We start from the raw sequence: 25592 nt of genomic DNA on the forward strand, positions 1-25592 counted from the left end.
TCCTTGCACAACAGAATGGTACTTAACCAGGGGAAAGTGTTCTTGAAAAATGACGTTTTCAGATAATTTATCTCACTCCATCTAGTGGAAACCTTTTAAGATATTTTGCCTTCACTCCTGCGGTAAGGAGCCACCCACCCCCAGTCCATCCCTGGGAGCAGCTGTCCTGTGCTGGGTGATTGGTCAGAGGAGGCCTTGAGCCCTCACCCTAATGTCCAGACCCTCTAGCTTCTCAGGGTCTCCAAAGCAGCACTGTGGCTCCAGCCCGTGTACCCCACAACCGGGCAATGTATGATTTTAATTTCCTGGGGGTGGGAATCTGGGACTGGAGGGGACGGGCTGGACGTCGGGGAAGTGACGCTCTCGGTGTCGGTGGACGGACAAAACCTTCGTGCCCTGACTCCCAGGACGTGCGGTGACTGCTCTGGAAGGGGTCGTGAGGGGTCTTTGAATTTGATATAGAAGCGTCATGTTTTTTCAAGCACGTTTAGGAAATAATTCAGGATAGGCCTCTCGGGGAAAAGGCTCTCCTCCCCCAGTTATCTGACCTTAAGTATCTCAGCGCACGGGACCTCCCCTCTGCCAGCTTCCTACTAAGGAGCAGAGGTCCACCGCTGACCTGGCTCTGTCCCTTTCTCCTGTGGCCCTGGGCCTTGCCCCTTGTGTCATGTCTGATCAGGGGTGTGAGTGTTAGCGCACCAACTGGGGAGTCACAGGTAACTCTCACAACCCCCGGGGCTTTATCTGGCCTGCGCCCCAAGCACTGAGATCTCAGAGAGGGCTGCTGGTAAGATAGCCCCAACTGCAAATTGAGCCAGGTGGCCACCAGCCAGAGAGAAGTCCCTGCAGTACAATGTGGACATAACTGCAGAGAGCTGGTTCAAACAATTTCCAGTAGCTAAGACATTTTTCCTGAGTACAATCTTTAAAAAGGACTCATGCTTTAGTATTTGGCAGTTTAAACTGTTCAGAGAGCACATTTCCTCTGCCCTCAGTACTCAGCCACGCGGTTCCCATGCACTTTTCTGGAAGGACCTCGGGGTGCAGGAGGCAGCAGCGCCCGTCCCTGCTCCCAGTCAGGCCAGGCACCGCAGAGTCAGCAGGCCCTGCTTGTCTTCTCTGGCTCTGGAACTTCCAAAAAAAAAAGCCCAGAGGGCAAACTTTCAGACAGTGCTGATAACCAAAAACTGCCTTCAGTAAATAAACCCACTGTTCCCTGAGGCTACCCTGCCCCCTTCTTCAAAGAAACACCTGGAAATTGGTCATTTTGTTGTAGTTCCTTCCCCTGTAAAACCCAAGGCACTCATTGTGGGTTCTGATTTACCTTTGTTAATAGGATGGCCATACTAGGAGGTTTTAAACATCACAAATTCCTGTTAACATCAGGTTTTTTGTTAGAAGCAAGCAAATTTCTTTTTCGTGTAAAAATTCTAGTAAGAAAAAGTAAGCCACCAGAAAGGGCCACATAAACCAGAAACTTCATCAGCCTGAGACCAGAAGAACTAGATGGTGCCCGGCTACCACCAATGACCGCCCTGACGGAACACAACAGAGTCCCAGATGCAGCAGGAGAAAGGTGGGGTGCAGAACTCAAATTCTAGTAAGAAGACCAGACTTAATGGTCTGAGACTGGAGGAACCCCAGAAAGCATGGCCCCCGGATTCTCTACCAGCCCAGAACTAAAACAATTTCCGAGGCCAACTCATCAGACAGGTATTGGACTGGACAGTGGGACATAAAGTGATACCCATGAGGAGTGTGCCTCTTAGCTCAAGTAGATACAAGAGACTAAACAGGCAGCTTCTGTCGGGAGGTGAGATGGGAAGGCAGAGAGGGTTAGGAGCTGGTTGAATGTTCATGGGGAATCAGGTGGAAAGGAGGAGTGTGCTGTCACAGTAAGAGGAGAGTAATTAGGGTTACATAACTGTATAAATTTGTGTATGGGAGACTAACTTGAAATGTAAACTTCATTTAAACTACAATTAAAAAAAAAAAATGAAAAAGTAAGCCACTGATTGCAGTCTTCAACAAGGCAGTTCACTCCATGTTAGTGTATTTTCTATTCCAAGATTGTTTTTACCTTCATCCACTTAAAATGTTTAATCTTGGCAATAAATTTAGGTTTGCTGCAAGTTCATTATTTTTCATAAAGACAAATGTCTAGTAAAACGCTAATATATGGTCTTAGTGAAATATTTTACTTTCTTTTGCCAAAGGAGAACTTAAAAAATTAGAAAGCCTGTCACCTATCTCTACCACTTTATGTAGCCCTGCCTGAAACCCAGAGCCCAGTAGCTTGTTAGGGGCCAATCCAGAAAAATCCATATCGCCCATCTGAGTTACCACTCTTGCTCTGGTTTCCATGGATTACCAAAACCAATCTATTGAAAGAATTGTGGTTTGAGGGAAGTTTTTCCAGAAACCCAGTGATGAAGGCATTTGGAGATTTTGCACTGTTAAGAAACCCATAGCTGTTGAGTCAGTAGAACTGCCCCATAGGTTTCCAAGTCTGATGGATTCAAAATGCCAGCCTTTTGGTTAGCAGCCAAGCTCTTAACCACTGTGCCACCAGGGCTCTGCATTGTTAAGTGTCTAATTATTTGATCACCTGGAGCATTAGAATTATCTCTTTAAAAAATTCAGCTAGGGCTCATTCATTTTCCTTGTCAAATTCACTGAGCCAGAGTTTTCCCAGTAAATTCACCAGGTGATGAGGCCAGTTGTAAGGATCAAGCATGCCCAAGAGTTCCCAATGCTGGAAGAGCCGTGTGGGCAGGGAGGCACCTGAGCTGGAAAGGAGGGCTGGATGGCAGCTGGGGGCAGCTTGGACTCCTCGTTTAGGCTCCTTGTCATGCCTTTGGGCCGCAGTTCATGTGCACGTATGTGGGTCATTCCTTGTTCCCATGACCTGTGTGGTGCCTTGTCAGGCCTCCTGTAGCCTAATGGGCTCATGTGTCCACATTGGTTGTATTTTTCTATGTTGGATTTTTGTCACCCCAGTATCAGACCTCACTGATCTTCCTCGCAGCTCATCACCCATGTGGCACGTGGTCCTCAATACTGAAAGATTATTTTGTCTCTGAAACCAGTTGTTGATCTTATTAAACATCTTTTTTTTTTTTTTTTTCGATTTATTCCAACCCCGTTCACCCGTGTCCTTCCCATGTTGAGGTTGAGGGGCTAGAAGCGGGGTGCAGCGCTCTGTGTAAAGAGCCTTGTTTCCTGTTCCTAAGAGGTTTCAGCCTCAAGTTAGGCTCTGAAAAGGGAAAACCTGTCTCTCTGGGGAACACTGGCAAGGAGCTCTGGATGGGGTAGGTGGAGCACAGCGAGGCCATGGAATCCCACTGCCATCGCTGGGGGCCTTGCCAGAGCAGTAACAGTGGCATGTGGTAGCAGCTGTAGAGGGGTAGGAAGAGCAGTGGGTTGCAGGGAGGTCCTGCCAGACACCTGGGTGGAAAAAAAAAAAAAGGATAGAGACCCAGAAATTACAAATATGATACAATTAGTAGACTGGGCATTAAACAGTTCAAGAAGGTAGAGGAAAGATTGAGCATGTTAGCTAAAGATAAGGAAAATATTTTAAAAAAGACAAATTCAATTGCTAGAAGAAAAATGCATATCTGCGATGAAAAATACACTGGGTTAGACATTGCAGAAGAAAAGAGCCATGAATTTGAAGATATAGCAATAGAAATAATCCAAGGTGAAACAGAAAAAAGACAAAAACAAAACCCCAGAACTTCAGTGAACTATGAGTCAATTTCAAGCAGCCAAATATACCTGTAATTGGGGTGACCAAAGGAGTGGGGTAAACAGAAAAGCAGAAGAAATGACTGAAAATTTTCCAAATTGATAAACTATAAACCCACAGATCTAAGAAGGTCAACAAAGCCAAAGCACAATGACAAAACTACACCAAGTCACATCAGAATCAAATTGTTTAATATCAGTGATAGAGCAAAACTTTTAAAAGCAGCCAGGATTTAGGGAGAGGGTCCTCCTTCCACCTTCCCACAAAATGTTCTCCCACTGGGAGAGTTGACAGTGCTGCCCACTCCCTGTATGAGCCACCTTGTCAAGGCTCCCGTTTCTCACCCTCCCCCATTCCCCTACTCCCAGAGGCTTAATTCTGAGGAGAGGTAACTTTGCTGTGGCTGACACAGGAAGGAAAAGATGGAATTTTTTACTTCTTGGGGGAGGTTTGTCCCAAGCCTCAGTCACCACGCCGGGGCACCTCTAAGACAGCTACAATAGATATCCTTCCCAGACAGGCTGTTCCCCTCTCCAGTGCCCCCACCATGGCTCAAAAGGCTGGAGACTCTTTGGTAAAGAGTTCCCCAGCCTCCGCTCCCCTGGAACTGAGGGGGGGGGGTGTGTGTGGCACACCAAGGAAGGATAAGCAGGTAGCCATGTTTTGGGGACATGAACATTTTAACAATTTTTGCTGAATTCCTTTACATCTTTTTTACAACTAAATAATGCAGATTTGTTACTAATAAAATTGAAAGAAGGAAAGAAAAATAGACAACATACAGAGAAAAAGAGGTTAGAGTGATAGCAGATTTTTCATTGCAAACAATGCAAGCTAGAAGACAATAGAGAAGCATCTCTAAAGTACTGGGGGGAAATTGTCAAGCTAGAATTCTATATCTAGAGAAAATATCAAAGACGAAGGCAAAATACTTTTTTTCAGGTGCATAAAAGCTGAAGTCATACCAGCAGACGAGCACTACAAGAAATTTTTAAGGAATACTTCAGGCAAAAGAAATATGATACCAAATGGAAATGTGTCTACACCAGAGTTTCTTAACCTTGGCACTATTGACATTTGGGGCTGGATAATTAGTTGAGGGGGTTATCCTGTGCATTATAGGATGTTTATAGAAAGCATGCATGTCCTCTACTCACTGGAAACCCAGAAGCACCAAAGTTGTTTCCAGACATCTCTGAGTATCTACTGGAAAGTAAAATTCACCCCCCCCCCCAGTTAAGAATTACTGTATTGGATGGCTGTCTCTTTGCTTTCATATTTTCCATCTCTTTATCCTTTTGAGCTAAAATCTGAGAGAATTCCTAGGCTCAGGCACTTAGCTCACCAATTCACTTTTCAGCTATGTCCATCCTGCTATTCAATGCATATATTGAGTCTTCTTCTTCTTTTTTTTTTTAAGCATTCAGCTGCTAATCAAAAGGTTGGCAGTTCAAATCCACCAGCCACTCCTTGGAAACCCTATGGGGCAGCTCTACTCTGTCCTATAGGGTCGCTATGAGTCGGAATCCACTCGATGGCAACGGGTTTAGTTTTTGTTTTTTGTTTTATTGAGTCTTTTTCATTTCAATCAATAGTTTTCACATTCAATATCTCTTATTTTGTCATTATTCCTTGTCTTGTTTCATAACTGCCTGTTCTTTTTTTTTTCTTAATAAAGTATCCAGTTACCTCTCTGCAGATTTTTATTTTATTAAAAGTGTATTCTGATAGCTCTATTAATTTTTTCCCAAGGTGTGAGTTCTATTCATTTCCTTTGCTATCTCATTTTCATGAACTTAGCATTCCCCAAATGATTGGTGAGTATTGGGCATATAGCTTAGTAGTTGAGACAGCCTGCTAGTAAGTGGAGGGGAGGCAAAATATGTAGCCAGTTGGCTTACCTCAGCAACTTGTCATCTGTATGTGAGTACTGTTTCTTCTAGGTATCACCAGCCATGTGGGGCACTTCCTTGTCTCTCTTCTTCACCCCTACACTCACAATATCCATCTGGAGACACAAACTTCTCTTATTGCTGCCTAACTGGTACAAGATGAATCACTTGTAAGCTGCCCCTGAGCTCCTTTCAATTCCCACCTTTACACATTGCATTGTGTGTCCCAGTACTATTCTCCCATTCAAGTACTGATTGCAGTAAATGAAGTGACAGGCCCCTGCTCTCACGGAGATTACAGTCGTGGGGGAGGGGGCGGAGGAGACAGATAAAAGCATTTAAGTGCAAACCCAGACAGTGAGGTGACCACAAGGGTGCCTCACACAGAACCCGCACCCTTCTTGCCCAGCTCCTCCTGCTCATTTCTAACGTCCAGGTCTACTCACGTCTCGGCCCCGTCACATCCGGGTCTCCTCACACCCCAGCCCCCTCATGTCCTGGCCTCCTCACGTCCAAATCGGCCAAGCTCTCGGCTAGACCACTGATTGCTGGGTCGCTGCCCGTGGGGCGCTCTACCTGAAGAGCGACGCTCCTAGGGCCCTCCTAACGCGCTCTGCAGGCCGGAGCAGTGAGAAGCGAAGAGGAAGAGGAGGCTCAGCAACTCCGGGTAACTCACACGAAGACTAAGTCAGAGCTCCCGCGCGCTCCTACCAGCGGCTCCGGCTCCGCCCCTCTGTGACGTGCCCGGAGTGCCGCCCGCCCTCCCAGTCACCTGACCTCGCGCAGCCAATCGGCCGGCGCCTCGGGCCCCGCCTCCCTGGCAGAAGCGCGAGGATTGGCCGGACATGCGCAGCTCAGCCAATCCGATCACCCCAATCTCACGGCCCCTGCTGCCTCCGCGCCGGCCCCTCGGCGGCCCTCAGGCCGGGGAGGTAGGCCTGTTAGGGCTTCGCTGGCGAGCAGAGTGCAGGCGGAGTCGGGATGGCGGCAGCAGCGGCGCCAAGGAGAGACGTGCAGGGGCCCAGAGAGGAGAGCCCGCCGGAGAGGTGCGCCGTGAGGGCGGCCAGCTCTGGTCACCCTTGGGGCCCGTGGGGATGCAGCAGAGCCGACGTCCAGGGAGGTCGAATCAGTGTGCTGGCCGCAAGGACGGTTAGATGCGTGGAGCGGCCTGGGAGAACTCCCTGAGAGGGGCTGATTCTTAGGTGACAACCCATCCCTGCAAGAACTGGGGAGAGCTTGGCAGGAGGATCTGTAACGGCCCGGGGGCCGAAACGAGCCTGCTGGGTCCATGGCAGCCTGGAGGGCCGACTTGTGTGGTTGGAGAGGACTGGGCTTGGTGGGGGTGCTGCCAGCGAGATAACGAGCTGAGCTCAAGGTTTATGCTAAGGGTGACGGGGGCCATTGGAGGTTTGAGCAGGGAGTGATGTAACTTAATTATATTTTAAAAGACTCCTGGCTGTTTTGTGGAGAGTAGGGTACGGGTGGGTGTGGGAACGGGGGAGGAAGCAGGGAAGTCAGTTGGTTACTTTTCTAATAATCCAGGAGGGAGTGGTATCTTGGACTGTCCTGGTGGCAGTGGAGGTGGGGAGAAGGGGGTGTACTGCAAACGGATCCCACAATTTATTGAAGCAGTGGGTGTAGATGAAATGAGTATTATTAAGGATGTTTTCTAGGCTACTGGCCTGAGCAACGGAGAAATGGGGTAACCAGTACAAGAGAGGGGGAAGACAGGAGGTGTACTTCCTGTCCATGCTGCTTCTTAAACCTCCAGGAACCATATCCCCCGGGGGGGGGGGGTGTGTGCAATTTTGGGTATATGAGTTTGGGTTTCTTTCCCCAACTCAGGAATAGGCCTCTACGCAGCGCCAGAATATCAGGAGTGTGTGTGTGTGTGTGTATGTTTAGAATTTGGGTCCAGGCCTAAGTCAGACCATCTCTCATTAGGCAGTCTACTTAAGTTGGGACAGAGAGAAGAGAGCTGGAAAAATGTCCCCTAGTGGACGAGTGGAGAAGGGATTCCAATGCCTTTTTTATTATTTTTTTGGTAGGAAACAAAAAGAGCTTAGTTTTCCCATCTGATATTGGTAGCACTTTAAGAAAATCCCAAATAATGGAGCAAAACGATATGTAAAATATTCATCTGTGATTCAAGCTATAAATTAGCTTAGCAATATAACAGATTGAAAAGCTTTCATTACCCAGCAAACACTAGCTAGCTCGAGGTAGTTTGGGGTACTTATTTACGGGAAATGAGAGCGGATGTAAGTGCACATGCAAAGTCACAGCAGGACTAGGAGATAATACCCGAGTTGCAAAGGATGGCTAGTCAGACTTTCCAAAGCCTTGTACCTATTGGTTGATTTTGAACATTTATAGAAAAAGTGCATTTAAACTAACATATATTTGACCATGCTGCATGATTTAAAAAAAAAAATAGCCAACTGTGCCTTAATAGCCGTGGTTAATACTTGTATTAGAGTTTCCATGTGATTGGTTTAAACACCATTACTGATGTAAAAAATCAGGTAATATAGTTAATTGCATCAGGCAGGATTACCTATTGTATACATACAGTGTTATAGTTTCTGAAGGTTTGGTGTTAGTAAAGAGATATACAGATAAATTTTACTGAGGGCTCTCAGTGAATTCATATATTCTGTGACATTCTCTTTGTCATCTGATAAATTGAGCCCCTACCTACTATGGAGCCCTCGTGGCATAGTGGTAAAGAGCTTGGCTGCTAACTGTTCTAGGGTAAAAGCATCTCAAAGTTTAGTAAAGCAAAAGAAAGTTTTATTCAGCATATATTCAGAAAGGCAAAAGTGAGAAAATGGACAAGCATACTGCTAGAGCCATGTCTGCCTGAGTCCAAGGAAATATTACAGAATAGACAAGAGTGGGAAAACGTACAAGTATGCTGCCGCAGCCATGTCTGCCTGAGTCCGAGGAACATTACAGAATCATCAGTATATATTAACATCGCATATGGCTAAAATCATTGAAAGCTTCACCTTTTCACAGATTGGCTAGAAACTGTGATCCTACATTTTGAATTGTCTCTCTTAACAATCATTGGTACAGGTTTCAGTATTGACAGTCAGGAGCGTCTTTGTTGGTCCAACAAATCTCACTCTTTACTCAATGCTAACAGAAAAAGATAAGAGGGAAAAGTGTGAGGATCTTTTGTGCTGTGTTTTATCAGTGTATGTGAAAGATTCCCTAAAAGATGTTTTCCAAGATTGTCTTAGCTATTGTCTTTATACCTCAGAGCCCAGTTTATGTGTCGTTGTGGATCCAGCTCCAGCTGGGTCACATTCTAGGACAGGGAATAATGGCTCCAATATTATCTCCTAAATCATAACCGAATGTCAGCAGTTCCAATCCACCAGCTGCTCCTTGGAAACCCTATGGGGCAGTTCTACTCTGTCCTATAGGGTCACTATGAGTTGGAATCAACTCGATAGAATGGGTTTTTTGGTTTTACTATGTGCCAGTCATTGTTATCAGTGTGGGGGATGTATCAGTATACAGAACTGACAAAGCCCATGCATGTATGGAGCCCACATTGGATTACATTCTGTTGCTGTAGACAATAAACAAGGAGCAAATCTAGCATGTCAGGTGATGACGTGTGGTGTGAAAAAACAGAGGGAAGGAGATTGAAAACCCAACCCAACCAAACCTGTTGCTGTGGAGTAGATGGGCTGAGTGACTGCAATTTTACATAGAGCCCTAGGGAAGGTCTTACAGGGTCAAGTTGGAGCAAAGACCTAAAGAAGTAAGGTGGGGGCTGAGGGTGGGGACTGTCCAAGGGAACAGCAAGTGCAAAGCCTGCCACTCCGAAGGCTGGGGTGTGGGAGCAAAGTGAGGGATGGGAGAGTAGGGGCACTGGGTACCCCTGGGTATCGCCTAGAAGCTCGCAGGTCGTTGTAGGAAGAGGGACTGGGAAAACTTGGTGAGGCTAAAAAGCAAACAGAAAGAGCCCTGGGGAATGTGTGGCCCCGGCCAGCGATCTGTCCTTTATAGCAGTCAGGTCTGTGGCTCAGGCCCAACAGACCATTAAGCCTTCTAAGCCACAGAAAATAATTTTGAAAATCTAGATGGACTGTCCAAGGATCCCTGGTGGCACAATGGTTAAGCACTCAGCTGCTAACAAGAAGGTTAGCAGTTGGAACCCACCCAGCGGCTTCCCCGGAGAAAGACCTGGTGATCTGTTTCTGTAAAGATTATAGCCTAGGAAATCCTGTGAGGTAGTTCTACTTTGTCGCATGGGGTCGCTATGAGTTGGAATTGAGAGTTGGCAACCAACAACAGTAACAACAGAAAGAAGTCCTCTATCAATTATAAAGGAAGCTGGCAAATACTAGAACGCTGGGAAGTATGTATCCATTTCCCATGAGTAGGGAGGATTTGGAAATTGCCCAGTGAGCAATGCAAAGAAGGACCTCCTTGGGCATTATTTGCTCCTGTTGATGTGATAGACCAATAGCAGCTGTGTTTCTATTCCACATTCATTAATTCATTCCTTTTCATTAACACAACTTTGTTTTCTTTCCCTAAGGAAAGTTTATATGGACTACAATGCAACCACTCCCCTGGAGCCAGAGGTTATCCAGGCCATAACAGAGGCCATGTGGGAAGCCTGGGGGAATCCCAGCAGTTCTTACCCAGCAGGTAATTCCAGATGAAGCCCACAAGCAGGTGTTCACTGAAGGGAGGTGATGGGAGACAGCGGCCCTTCGGAGAAACTGCATACCCGTATGATCATTTTGTTTTGAATAGGTTTTCTGTTGATGTCAGATCTTTAGCTGTAATTTTTGGTAGTATTTTCCTGAGAAGTCCAATTTTGTAAGTTGAGCCTTGCTGTAACTGGACTGTTCCAGGCCTGCTTTGCTTGGCCATAGAGACATGAAAAGCGGAAGAAGCAGCTTTATTTGGTTGACCAAGCAAAGGAGCACACCGGGACTTTCATCAGCAAGATGGCTTCCAGAACAATAGCCCAAGGGGTTTATATGGGTGAAGTAAATCGGGTCTGGGGTCTTCAGGAACGCCTTGAGGTAGGGCCACCTTGCTGATTGGTCTGGCCTGAAAAGGCATTCCTGCAGCAGTCCGGACTTTCTGCACTTGCTCAGTCTAAAAAGGGGAGGGGGTCTCTCAAACCGGATTTAGGCTCGGACCCCTCGCTTCTGAAAGCCTTCCTCCAATTTTGGGCTGCTAAAGTTTGATTCTGTCCAGTGGGAGAAGAGTTCCGGGATGACCCGGAGAATGGGGGGGCGGGGGGAGGGCAATGGTTCTGCACATGTCAGGCAGGCCAGATCTAGTTCTTGCCAGTTTCAGCTGGTACTGCGACCCCAGTCTCTTATTTTCCTCAACTTGACCAGAAACAGGAAGCATACCTAAATAAGGAGATAGCTTAAAGACGGGGAGTTACTTCCTATATCATAGAAGATGGCAGGGACTGTCCTCTGCTTATTCAAGATGGTGGGCAGGCTGCTGGTCTCATTGCTTATACCATAATCTTTATCCTGTATAATCACAGGCTCTCTTGTCTGCCTTTCCCAGATGAGGGAGATGTCTTACGGAGAGTTACTTTATAACAATACCTATTGAAAGCCTTTCGCAGATCTATCTCAGTCAATCCCTATAAAATTTGCAAAATATATCTTAAATCTTCATCATCAAGATCACATATAATCCTGGGTTTTTTTTTTTAAATAATAACTGTCTTTAAATTCTTTACCTTTAGTTATAAATATACCTGTTTTTAATTTATTCTTGGTATAAGTAGAAATATAATATTTTAATGTTAATGTATAACATTTATTGGCGCATTAAATTGGAGGCTTTAAAACATATTTTGCTTAATTCAGTACAGTCATATGTCACTTAACGTCCGTGACACATTCTGTGAAATAGGACGCTATATGATTTGGATGTTGTGCAAACACCATTTTACAGGCTGTCCCCGAGCTACAAACGTCTTACAACAACCCCTACTTAAGACCTGACTGCCATAAAGCCTGTTGTAGTAAAAATTTGAGTTAAATACAATGGTTCTGCACTACTTTGTGACGCTCATGAAAACATTGTGTGGTTTGGAAGCGTTTCATATGCATAGAAAGGTAAAATATATACTATATAGTAAGACAAACATTTAACTGATGCTAAATAAGAATCATACGTACCTATTGCGACTTACTTACAAACTCAAGTTAAGACAGACTTAGGAATGGATCTCGTTCATAGCTCGGGGACCGCCTGTATATACTTAGCAAAGCTATATGAGGCCACATGTGTATATATATGTGGTTAGACGTTGCCCGAACAGATGTTATGTGGCACATGACTGTAGTTTTATGGCAGAATTAAATTATGTTTTTCAGAAGGTTAGGGTAAGAACCTGAGTCTTAACTTTCTTAATGTTTATTAGGGATAATTAAGATATAATTAATGTGGATTATAATTAATTGCAATAACATTCCAGCACAAAACTGCCAAGCCCTAGGATTTAATAATAGCTATGTACAGCTTTTATGGAGCCCTGGTGGCACAGTGGTTAAGAGCTATGGCTGCTAGTCAAAAGGTCAGCAGTCTGAATTTACCAGCCGCTCCTTGAAAACCCTATGGGGCAGATCAACTCTGACGGTAGGGTCGCTTTGAGTCGAAATCGACTCAACGGCAATGGGTTTGGTTTTTTGGTTTATGTACAGCTTTACAATTTTTGTTTTTAATTGTGCGTTAGGTGGAAGTTTACAGAGCAAATTAGATTCCCGTTCAATAGTTTGTGCATAAAGTATTTAATGGCCTTGGTTTCATTCCCCACAATGTGTCAGCATTCTCCCGATTTCTGCCCTGGGTTCCCAGTTTACTTTTGTCTGGATTTTTTACCACTTCCTGTTTTTTCATCTTTGCTTTTGGGCAAATACTGCCCTTTTGATCTTGTATAATTGATTGTTCCAAGGAGCACGTTCCTCTGGAGCATTACTGTTTATTTTATGGGCTTGTCTGTTATTTGGCTGGAAGGTAGTCTCTGGGAATGGCTTCAGTTCCAGGTCAGAAGGGTGTCTTAGGGCCATAGTTTTGGGGGCTCCTCCAGTCTCTGTCAGACCACGAAGTCTGGTCTTTTCTGTGAATTTGATTTTTTGTTCTACAACTTTCTCTCGCTCTGTGCAGGACCCTCTGCTGTGATCCCAGTCAGAGCTGTTGGTAGTGGTAGCCAGGCAGAATCTAGTTCTCCTGGTCTCAGGGTTCACGTGGTCTATCAGTCTTTTGGACTAATTGCTCCCTTGAGTCTTTGATTTTCTCCACTCTTCTTTGCTCCAGACAGGAAGAAACCAATAGCTGTGTCTTAGATCCTCTCTCACAGGCTTTTAAGACCCCAGATGCCACTCACCAAAGCTTTACAGTTTTTAAAGTGCTTTCACATCCGTTTGCTCATTAAAAGTTTCACAGCAACTTGATAACTAAAACCTTTTTCAAAATCAGCAACTAGTCGTTAATTTATTTGTTGGTTTATTTGGTACACATATTCTGGCTATTCTTCTCAACCTTGCCTAGTATCTAATCTCTTCTCCAGTAAAATTGAACTTTCTGAAGCTTTAAACTTGAGAATATGGAAAACAATTGAATGCTGCTCAAAGGCATTCTGTCACGAAGGAGTGACTCCAGGGAGAAATAATGTTTTTGAGCTGAAGCCTGTCAGTGGCTTTTAGGTTATCTGACGGCCTTTATTTTCACAAATTAGGAACCATAACTAAAAAATTGCATTGCAAAGCACTCTTCATACCCAGGTAGAAATGCAAAAGAAAAAGAAAATCATCTTTATGATAAAAACCCAAACCCAATGCCGTCGAGTCGATTCCGACTCATAGCGACCCTATGGGACATAGTAGAACTGCCCCATAGGGTTTCCAAGGAGCAGCTGATGGAGGCAAACTGCTGATCTTTTGGTGAGCAGCCGAACACTTAACCACTGCACCACCAGGGCACCTAGGATGGTTTAATTACTTTCACAATATGATGATTTAAAGTCCTTGGGAGAAATTTGTTTTAAGGAAAATATTAAAGATGTGTGGGGAGATTTTAGATAACCAATATGTTTATCACAGTCTTGCTCATAATAGAAAAACAAAAAGCCAAAAGGGGGGAAAAAAAAAACGGAAAATAATCTCAGTATTCGTCAGTAGAGGACTGATTACATAGAGTACGATGAAACCCTACGGCGGCATTCGGGGCCCTGTTAAAGCGATGCTGTGGGCTATAGCCACTACATAGAAAGATAGTTTTGGCATCTGGTTCAAGTGGATAGGCATGTTATACAACAGGATATGCGATATGATTTGATTTTTCCCCCTTATGTACCAAAGAAAAAACTGTGTGAGAAAGTATGGAAAATGTATTATTTTGTTTTGCGTGAGAGACAGAAAACCCAAAATAACAATGGCCTAAACAGCTTGAAGTTTATTTCTCTCACAGTCCAGGCCCATCTGGTGGCTCCACCCTTATCAAGGCCTCCAGCTCCTTCTATCTGAGTGACCTTCCCTCCTCAGCACACAGCTTCCCCCTGGGGTCAAGATGGCTGCTCCAGCTCAAGCCATCATGTCAGCATTCCAGCCTATGGGAAGGAGAGAAAGAAGAGACAAACTGTATGCCCGGGTCCTTCAAGGACACTCGTACAAGTTGCACACAGCATTCTCGCTTATAACTCATGATCGGTCACGTGGCCGCACGTAACCGCAATGGAAGTTGGGAACCAAAAAAAAAAACTCATTGTCATCAAATTGATTCCAACTCATAGTGACTCTATAGGACCGAGAGAACTGCCCCACAGGGTTTCCAAGGAGCAGCTGGTGGATTCAAACTACTGATCTTTTTGGTTAGTAGCCAAGCTCTTAACCACTGCACCACCAGGGCTCCGGAAGTTGGGAAAGGTGGTCTTAATTCTGGGCAGCTGTGCACCAGCTAAAAGTGAGGCCCTGTCACCATGGCAGGAAGGGAGAATGGGCAGTGAGGACAGCTGGCAGTCCTGGTACAGACGGACACGTGCCAAATACACTCCCAACTGTTATCTTTGGTAGGGGGCTGTGGGAGGCTTTGAGTGTTTTCTGGTTTTTTTAAGTTAGATTCAATCTAGTGCTCCTTTTTTATCCTCCTCTCTCCTGTTCTTACATTGGAACGATAACAAGCGTATGTCTTTTTAAAATAATTTATTTTTTTGTTGTTGAGAATATACACAGCAGAACATAACACCAATTCAACGGATTCTACATGTACAATTCAGGGACATTGATTACATTCTTCAAGTTGTGCAACCATTCTCACCCTCCTTTTCTGAATTGTTCCTCCCCCATAACATAAACTCACTGCCCCCTAAGTTTCCTATCTAATCTTTTGAGTTGCTGTTGTCAATTTGATCTCATATGGATAGTTCTTAAAAGAGCACAATGTTCAAGGCAGACATTCTTTACTAATTAAGCTAAATTATTTTTGATTTAAAGGAGACTTCAGGGGATATTTTTGGTTTAAGGTTTAAAGATTATCTCAGGGCAGTAATTCTGGGGCTTCAGCCAGCCTCCATGGGTCCAGAAAGTCTGAATTCCATGAGAATTTGAAATTCTGTTCTGCATTTTCTCCCGTTGACCACGATTCTTCTGTAGAATCTTTGGTCAGAACATTCAGTAATGGTGGCTGGGCACCATTCAGTTCTTCTGGTCTCATGGAAAAGGATGCCGTTGTTCATGGAGGCAATTAGCCACAAATTCCATTAGCCACACATTCCATTTCCTCCTATTCCTGACTCTTCTTCTACAAGTGTATGTTTTAATATAAGGTGCTCTGGCTTCTCCATCTTTGTCATTTGTGAAGGCTTTTCCAAACGAGTGCCTGTTGATTGTGGAAGGGGACAAGGAGGATGTGATGACTTAGTCTGTGCAGTGAGTGAGTGTCACAGTGCTTTCATGTGGGTCACACTCTTGTTATTAGCAATGAGCCTGTGAGAGAGGCAGGGCAGTCTCTCAGGACACCTGCTTTCAGAGTGGTAAAGTGACACACCCAGTGTCCCCTGGTCAGTGCCTGGATGGACCCAACTCCTTTCCCACCATCAGAGTGCTTCTTACTGCAGCCGGCTCTTTCCCCAGCATCCCTGCCAATAGCATGTTTCTTCTGGTTCTCTCAAGGCCAGCGCTGGCCTCAGGATGGAGGGTCCTTGTAACTTAACGAAAAGTGGACCCTTACTTCCAAGGACGCAAGTCCTGCTTAAATAAAAGGAAAAATCTATTGCCATCAAGTCGATTCTGACTCATAGTAACCCTATAGGACAGAGTAGAACCACCCTATAGGGTTTCCAAGGAATGGCTGGTGGATTCGAACTGCTTACCTTTTGGTTAGCAGACAAGCTCTTAACCACTGCACCACTAGGGCCCAACCACTGCTTATGACCCTTAAGATAAGACTTCTGAGCGTGTTTCATATTACTCATGCATTCATTCAACATACTTAAACTGCACTTGGTATGAACCAGGCACAGTACGAAATTATTATCGTGCCTGTGGTGTACGTGTGTGTGATAAGAATGAAGTATGGCTGCCAAACATATATATCATGGCTTTGTTCTGTTTTTTAACTCTTCCTGCGAAAGTCTTATTTGAAACACGTAACATCTGCAGAAAACTTGAAATAATAGTATAATGAACACTTAAATATTTTCTATACCTGGATTCACCAATTATTAACACCTTACCCTGTTTTTTTCTGATTCATTTGAAAGTGAGTTGTAAATAGCATGATACTTCAGCCCAAAGTACTGAAGTGTCTCCTAAGAACAAGAACATTCTCCTAAATAACCATGTCTTTGCTTCCTGAAAGCTGTTGTTGTTGTGTACCGTAGAGTCTATTCCAACTCATGGCGACCCTATAAGACAGAGTAGAACTATCCCAGAGAGTTGCCTGGGCTGTCATCTTTATGGGAGCAGATCGCCAGGTCTTTTCTCCTGCAGAGCAGCTGGGTGTGTTCGGTTAGGGTGCTTAACCAGCCACCAGGGCTCCTTTCCTAAAAGACAGTCCTTGGAATCCCCCAGCATTTGAGGTCCCTTTATTATATTCAACCTCTGAACAGCACCTGAGAAGGTATGCAAATGAGCGGGGGCTACACAGACCCCACCCTGTCAGCTAACCTCTGGAAGGGTGGGAGCCATAATTCAATCATGAGTATTCAATGCTTCAGTCGATCATGACTATGCAGTGAGGTTCCAATCATGACTATGCAATGAAGCCAATAAAAGACTTTGAACATGGAAGTACTGGGGCTTCCTGGGTTGGTAAGAGCTTGTGTTTTCAGTAGGGTGGCCTGGAGACAGCCACCTCCCAGACCTCATCTTGTGTGTCTCTTGGTTTTATCCTTTCTGATTATAGTAAATGGGTAACTGTAAGCATAGATATGCTCTGTAAGGTCTTTGAGCTGTTCCAAGGAATTAACAAGCCCACGGGGGAATGAGAGCCAGCAGGGGCTGGAATGTGCCCGTGGGCAGTCTGAAGGGCAGAGCCCTAACTTGTGTGCTCTGATTTAGCTTGGGTGGCTGGCGTTAGAGAAGGGTTGCACGGGCAGGCGATCTGAAGGACAGTCCTTCTACTTGTGTGTTCTGACCTGGCTTGGGGTGGCTAGGTCAGAGAATGGTCCTAAGTCGTGAGCTCCAGTCCAGCTCTGGGTGGCTAGAGGTTCGAGAAGGTGCCACTGGGGCAGTTGGTGAGAGGAAAGAGATATGGAAAGGTGAGGACTGGGTCCGTTTCCAGGGATTCATGCTGATCCTGACCACGCAGTTAGCAGTAACGGTGCGATTTGCCCACTGTGCCTTAGTGCAAACCACATACCATTTTCCCACCTAGGAAATTTAACACTGATCCGATAACAGTATCTGTTTTTATAGCCCATATTCAGATTTCCCCAATATTGCATTTGTATTTCAAGTGGTATTAGATCCTTTTTGAAAATATAAATTATAAGTAAATGAAAAGAGCAACCAAAAAATTGTTTCTGCCGTTTTCCTGCTTCTCCAGGAGGACATGATTCTGAGTGTGAGCACTCGACAGCCGCTGCACACGCTTCTGTGCTTGGGGGTTCATTGGTCTGTGTCCCTGCATTGGTGTGGAGAACGAGCACTGCGGTAAAGAAAGGAGGCTCAAAACCCCCCTTAACAGCCTTCTTGAGGTGTAATCAACGTACGATAAACCGTATAAAGTGTAGAATTTGATAACTTTGGACATATGTATGTACCCCTGAAACCATCACTGCAATCTAGATAGTAAACATTTCCATCGCTCGCAAAAGCTTCCCGGTGCCCCTTTCTAATTCCTGCCCCTGCCAGCCCCCAGGCAAGCACTGATGTGCTCTCTGTCACTAGGGATTGGTGTGCGTTTTCTGGGTTTTTATACCGACAGACTCATACGGCACGTACTCTTTTTGCCTGGCTTCTTTCCGTCAACCTCATTATTTTGTTTCATCCATGTTGGTGGATATTTTAGCAGTTTGTTCCTTTTTATTGCTGAGTAGAATACCATCGACGCCCATGGGTGTTGCAAACAGTTAATACACTCAGCTACTAACTGAAAGGTTAAAGGTTTGAGTCCACCCAGAGATCCTTCAGAAGAAAGGCCTTGTAACCCACTTCCAAAAAGTCAGCCATTGAAAACCCTATGGCGCACAGTTCTACTCTGACGCACGTGGGGTTGCCGGGAGTCGGAAAGGACTGGACGGTGATTAGCTTGGTGTTTGGTATTCCACTGTACGCCGCGCACCACAATTTGCTGATGCGTTTATCTGTTGGTGCACATTTGAGCTGTTTCCAGTTTTTTTGCTGTCACTAATAATGCTGCTATGAACACTTGGGTATAAATCTTTGGATGGACTGCTTTTTTCTCTTGGGTAAATAATATTTATCATAAACACCTAGGAGTGGAATGGCTGGCTCCAATGGTAGGTGTACATTTTACTTTTTAAGAAACTGCCAAACTCTCTCCAAAATGGTTGTACCATTTTCCATTTCCACCAGCAGAATGTGAGCGTTCCAGTTCCTCCATGTCCTTCCCACCACTTGGAAAGGTCAGTCTTTTCATCTCAGTCATTCTAATGGTGTGTAGTGGTAGTGAGGTGGTTCATCGGGGCCTTACTTATAAAGGTCTCCAGGACTTGTTGACAAATGGAAAAAGGAAGTTTTTGCAAAACAGTGTGTAAATTATAAAACCTATTTTTGAAAACAAAAAGAAAACACTATGAAATCCTTGTCTGAAGGTGTATGTCTGTAAGTACATTGGAAACAGGAAGGCTACACCCCACACTGGCATCCGTGATGGGTGGAGAGGGGAAAATGAAGCAAGGAAGGAGCTACTCTTTGGAATCAGCCCAGCGGCTTCTTGGAGGGGGAAGCTTGGAGGAGGGATGGGAATGGGTCTGGTGGACAGGATTTAGGCAACATCCCAAGAGGAGCTCCTAGCATGTGCCTTAATTTATTGACAGCTTATTACAGTACTTTTAATGCATCGCTAACTAAATGACTAGGTTGACCTAAGCGCCTTCACTACTTGTAATTAAAATCTATACAGTAGCCTTAAGGGGTGTGAGTATTATCCTTCCTATTTATTTGTTTCATCCTTTTACATTTTATGTGTTTTATAATATACCTCATATTATAAATATATATATGGAGAGAGAACAATGGGATACCTGCTCAATTTCTTTTTACAATTAAGGCTTTATGGCCAAAACAATTTGGAGACTGCTGGTCTACAGACTATTTAAGTAAGAATGATCACCAGCGTTGTTGGAATTCCCAGGCCAGACTCTTTTCTTTCTCTGCCACATGAAGTCCCTGTGTTCCGCACCAGCCAGTGAAACTGGGTAACAGCTGGGTCGCTGGGATGCATAGCCCTATTCCCTATTGGAAAGCAAGTGTATCCCTGAGACAGTAACCCAGCATGACCTGCAATATGAGTTAAGGCTTTGGAATTCGTGTCGAGGAGCCATAAGTACTATTTTTGCTTATTTTTGTCGTCTTGCAGCGTGCTCTTGAGCAAATTCTTTCATTCTCCTGTCTTGATGAATGGGAAGCAAGGCAGATGGCCACAGCTTTCCCTCTCCTCTAGCATCTGGTAAGAAGAAAACCATGGCTTAGGGAATTCTGAGGTTCCCAGGAATCCTTCCATATTCAGTATCTGTTTGTGGTTCTCACTAAGTTACTTAAATCTTAGCAGTTTCCATGGATTGCTAACATCTTACTGCTGCTCGTTTGCCAAGCTCTTTCTAGGTTGTAGCATAGTGTTGTGTTCCCGTCAGTGGGACGCGTTTTGTGTTGGACTTGCCTGTTGCCGTCTCTCACTCCTTTGTGTCCGTCTGGTCATTGTCTTAAACATGTGCTGACTGGGCTTGGGGTAGCAATGCGAATAAATCTCCTTTCCACCCCTCAAGGTAGGAAGGCCAAGGAGATCATAAACACGGCTCGGGAAAGCCTTGCGAAGATGATAGGTGGAAACCCTCCAGACATAATCTTCACTTCCGGCGGCACAGAGGTAATATTTCTAGACAAAGACTCGGGTTTGTTTAACTGGAAGTTATCATAAAAAGTAGAGTGTGGTTTTGCTTTTTTCTTTTTTTTTAAAGAAACAATAATGCTTGATCTTGTTATTTTGAAAGTTGTCTTGATATATTTAGCCACCATTTATTCTATAAGTAAATTCTGGGTGGCTGATAGGACATTTGTAATAGGATGTATGAATTATCTTGCTTTGCATTGTTATTTCAATAAAGAGAGTCTTCCCTTCATGTTTGCCCTGGAATTATTCCTTTGAATCCCTGCTAAGGTGTTTGCCTTATTAAAGGTTTGAAGTCTGACCCATTCAAAGGTACGTACTTTTTAAATTGGTAGAAAATTCTTGAAGACAGGCGGTGCTCACCACAGCCTCTCCTCGGTTAATAATGCCCACTATCTCATTCCCTTGCTGGAAAGGAAGGCAGAATGCTTATCCACAGATGGCAGTTTCTGTCCACATAGAAAACTCAAAAGAATCTGCAGTAGATTCTTAGAATTAATAAGAAAATGCAGCAGAGTTGGTAGGTACAAAAATCATTTGTGTTTTTATATACCAGCAACAAACAGGCATTTATCAGAGCATCAAAAAATATCCGGTACTTAGGAAATAAATCTAGTAAAATTAAAAACATATAAGCCCCTCACCAGGAAAGTTAGAAATACTACTGAGAGATTTTAAAGATCTACATAAATGGAGACATGTACCCTGTTTATGGATTGGAAGACTCAATATTATATGTCACTTCTTTCCAAATTGATCTGTAGATTCAGTGCAACCCCTGAATCCTGACACTTTTTAGGTAGAATCTCACAAACCGATTTATATGGAAATACAAAAGCCAAGAACAGCCAAGGCTTCTTAAAGATTAAGAACACAGTGAGAGGGTTTTTATAAAGCGCTACATGAGGGCAGGGTGGTTTTAGTGCAAGGATGGACAATAGACAAGAAACAGAGCCATGCTCGTGTGGACACTTGTCATACGACAAAGGTGGCCGTATGTCCAGGATACAGTTGTCCTGGTGTCACTATCACAGTGCCCTCTTTACTCTCAAATTTTTCTGAGTTAGACGATGGATTATAAGATCATCATAGATGACTGAGGTAGCAAGACAGAGTAGGGAGAAAGAATGGCTTATCAATGAATGGTCCTGCAACAACTGAATAATCAAAAAGAAAAAAGGAAATTGGACTTCCGCTTCACACCATACAGAAAAAAATAGCTCCAGGGGGACTAAAGACCTAAATGTGAAAGGGAAAATTATAAAGCTTTTGGGAGATCATATAAGTGAGCCTCTTCATGATGCTGAAGAGTGATGGATTGCTTGACTAAAACACGGAACACATTAACCGTAAAGGAAAAGATGGATAAATTCTATAACAACAACAAAACTAAGCACCAAACTTTGGTTTATTAAAGGACACAGTGAAGAAGATAAAAAGACAAGCTAGAAAGTGGGAGAAAGTATTTATATATACAACTGACCAAGGACTAACATCCCCAACATAAAGGAAGTCCTGCAAGTCATTAAAAGGTAGATGGCCCAATAGAAAAATGGGCAAGAAACTTGAATCTGCACTTCACAAAAGACAAGCTCAAATGGTTTCAACATATGAAAAGATTCTTGGCCTGGTAAGTACTCAGGGTAAGCTACAATGAACCACCTCTATACACCCATCAGAATGATAAGAAGAACAAGTCCAGTGATACCAGTATTGGCAAGGATATACAGATAGTGCTCGTGGGGTTGTACATGGAAAAACCATTTGGAAGACAGGTTGGTGGTATCTGGTGATCTTGAAGACATGCATACCCTATAAGGCAGCATTTCCCCTCATTAGGTATGTATCCTGGAAACATAAGGCACACCTGCATCAGGGTGTGAACACAAGAGCATTCATTGGAGCATTGCTCACAATACCCAAAACTGAGGACGACCCAGACATCCTCAGAATAGGAATGGGTAGGCATTAATACATTGTGGAACAGTCACACAGCGCAATCCCACACAGCTACACGCAGTGGCCTGGGCGAGTCTTACCAGGTTGAGTCAAACGTCATCCACAGAGCACCGTAGCTTACAGAGTGGAGCCGCAGCAGCTTGGCCAAGCTTCTGCGAGCCACCAGGCCCCTGTACACTGTGACTCACCACTCCAGGGCCCCAGCTCCCTTTGGCTCTTGAGGGACAGCCCCCTCGACCCCAGCTGCCCAGTGGGGCCCTCGTGGTCTCAGTCTGGAGCCTGCGGGGGTGCCATCTACTGAGTGTCAGCGGGGAGTGCTGCCATGGCGAGGTTTCTTGGGAACCACCCTCTCGGGGTGGAGCCCTGGACCTTGGCTTCAGCAACTTCCTGGACAGGTAAGGATGAGCGTAGCCGCAGTGGAGGGCCTAGGACATGTTCACGGTCGTCTGACTCATCTGTTACACTGCCGTCCGCCAGGACCTGTGGTGTGCAGCCCCCACCTGCCCCCTGTCCTGTCCAAAGGACCCTGTGAAAGGGGACTACGGGGCTCTCCAAAGGATCCTGATAAAGGGGTCTGCGGGGCTCTCCAAAGGACCCTGTTAAACGGGTCTGCGGGGCTCTCCAAAGGACCCTGTTAAACGGGTCTGCGGGGCTCTCCAAAGGACCCTGTTAAATGGGTCTGCGGGGCTCTCCAAAGGACCCTGCTAAAGGGGTCTGCGGGGCTCTCCAAAGCACCCTGTTAAAGCGGTCTGCGGGGCTCTCCAAAGCACCCTGTTAAAGGGGTCTGCGGGGCTGTCCAGGCAAGGACACCGAGAAGACCCCTGTCTCCCGGACTGAGAACCAGTGTGCTGGGCGTCAGAGTTTACTACCCAGGGTGCAACCTGGGGCTTGTCAAGAGCCACCTGCCTTTTAGAGAAGCAAATAGGATTTGTCCATCTTTTCGCCTTTGTTTAACTTGATGCATCTCAGCTCCAATGAAGCACTGCCTGGTCTTCCGCAGTTCTCCCCCATGTGCACAGCTCGATGTCCGCGGCACGTTAAGCCTTCTGAGCACAGCATGGTGGTTCAAGAGTGGCTCATAGCATAGCTCGATCGAGTGACTCGTAGCAAAGTACAAGTGAACGACTCAGGACAGCGAAACTGAGTGACCCAGCAAAGCACAAGTGAGTGAGTCAGCAAAGCACAACTGAGTGACTCAGCGAATTACAAGTGAGTGATCTAGCACAGTGCAACTGAGTGACCCAGCAAAGTACGCGTGAGTGACCCAGCAAATCACAAGTGAGTGACCTAACACAGTGCAAGTTGACCCAGCAAAGCACAAGCAGCATCTCAAAGAGTCTGTACTGTGGAATGTTTTCAGGTACTTGAATAGATCAAATCATCAATTGACAAAAAAATACATTTAGTTCAACCCAATTCATATAAAGGTCAAAAATATGCAAAACAACCAATATTGTTTAGGTATGCTTACGTAGGAAGTGAGAGTATATTTGCAGTGGAGTGAATTGTGTCCCCCCAAAATGTCTGTCAACTTGACTAGGTCATGATTCCCAGTATTGTGTGATTGTCCCCCATTTTGTCATCTGATGTGATTTCCCTATGTGTTGTAAATCCTAACACTATGATATAATGAGATGGATTAGCAGCAGTTATATTGATGAGATCTACGCGATTAGATTGTGTCTTCAGCCAATCTCTTTTGAGATATAAAAGAAGCAAGCAGAGAGACATGGGGACCTCATACCACCAAGAAAACAGTGCCAGGAGCAGAGCACATCCTTTGGACCTGGGGTTCCTCTGCAGAGAAGCTCCTAGTCCAGGGGAAGATTGACAAGACGGACCTTTCTCCAGAGCCGACAGAGAGAGAAAGCCTTCCCCTGGAGCTGATGCCCTGCATTTGGACGTCTAGCCTACTAGACTGTGAGAAAATAAATTTCTCTTTGTTAAAGCCATCCGCTTGTGGTGTTTCTATTATAGCAGCACTCGATGACTAAGATAATATTTAAAAAAAAAAGCAAGGAAGTGATCCCATAAATATCAGAAGAATTGATACATTTGAACTGTGGTGTTAGCAAAGAATATGGAATATACCATAGACTTCCAGAAGAACAAACAAATTGGATTTAGAAGAAATACAACCGGAATGCTCCTTAGAAACGAGGATGGCAAGACTTTGGCTCACTTACTTCAGTCATTAGGAGGGAGCAATCACTAGAAAGGACACCATGTGTGGTGAACTAGAGGGTCAGCAAAAATGAGGGAAATCCTTGGTGAGATTGACACAGTAGCCAAAATTGGCTCAGATATACCAGCAGTCATGAAGATGGTGCAGGGCCAGGCAGCTGTTCGTTCCGTTAAACATAAGGTCACCCTGAGACTCCGCCAACCCCACAGGAACTAAAAACAACCAAGTCGGCTCTGAGGGGGAGGGGACCTGGGGGATGCTCCTGCAGTGTGGGCCGTGTTCTCAGGTGACAGCTACTCAGGTATTGGCCATTCTACTTTACATGACAGCTACTCAGGTACAGGCAGTCCCCAACTTATGACAGAGTTGCATTCCCATGGCGCCTTCGTAAGTTAGTTCTGACGTAAGTTGAATACCTTATTTTTTTTTTTTTTAGTTTTCATTCAGACAGTCCCCGACTTACGACATATTTGAGTTACGCCGAACTGCACTTACGACCCTGTGTTTTGTTTTATGATTGTTTCACATCTTACCATTAGTAATACGTATGTATTAAAATATATCTGTAAGTTTATATGTTTTCCAACCCCCAAAGACAAATGAAGATCAGATTTATGAAGATACGATAATAAAAGGCACTAATACAGGTAGTCCACAACTTACGATGGGGTTCCGTTCCAACAACTCCATCATAAGTCAGTTCTGACATACGTTGAATAACTCTTTTTTTTTTAGTTTTTATTATTATTGCCTACCCGTATCATTGGACTACCTGTGTTATTGCCTTTTATTGTCAGTATCTTTATAAATCTGACCTTTATGTGTCTTTGGGAGCTGGAAGCATTACTTAGAAACTCACAGATATGTTTTAATACATACACACAATTACTAACGATAAGATGCACACACACACAAAAAAACAGAGGGTTGTAAGTGCAGCTCGTCCTAACTCAAATATATTGTCAGTTAGAGACCGCCTGTATTAACTGTTACGCTTTGTCATTAAGCTGTGCGTTTATGTTTTACACAATTTTCTGTACATGTGTTATATTCACTAATAAGAGAAAAGGTTAAAAAAAAAACCTTCTCCCACCCCAACCCCCCAGTCATCCACTTCCCCTGTTTATCGGAGGCCAATATTATTAGTTTCTTGCATGTCTGTCCAACAATAGTCTATGCATTAAAAGCAAAGAAACTAGTTGCCATTGAGCTGATTCTGACCCAGGAC

General features: G+C 44.6%; 1 protein-coding gene across 1 annotated transcript in view; it reads left to right on the forward strand.

Moving 5' to 3' along the window:
• Nucleotides 1-6574: 6574 nt before the first annotated feature.
• The window catches only part of SCLY (selenocysteine lyase), a 37406-nt gene continuing 18388 nt past the window's right edge, over nt 6575-25592 (forward strand). The window contains exons 1-3 of the mRNA XM_004386495.2: nt 6575-6689; nt 10205-10317; nt 20099-20199. Coding sequence (XP_004386552.2) covers nt 6625-6689; nt 10205-10317; nt 20099-20199 — 279 coding nt within the window. The 5' untranslated portion in view covers nt 6575-6624. The remainder of the gene's footprint in view (nt 6690-10204; nt 10318-20098; nt 20200-25592) is intronic.

The sequence above is a fragment of the Trichechus manatus genome, unplaced genomic scaffold (genome assembly GCF_000243295.1).
Source record: "Trichechus manatus latirostris isolate Lorelei unplaced genomic scaffold, TriManLat1.0 scaffold00165, whole genome shotgun sequence".
Classification (NCBI taxonomy): domain Eukaryota; kingdom Metazoa; phylum Chordata; class Mammalia; order Sirenia; family Trichechidae; genus Trichechus; species Trichechus manatus.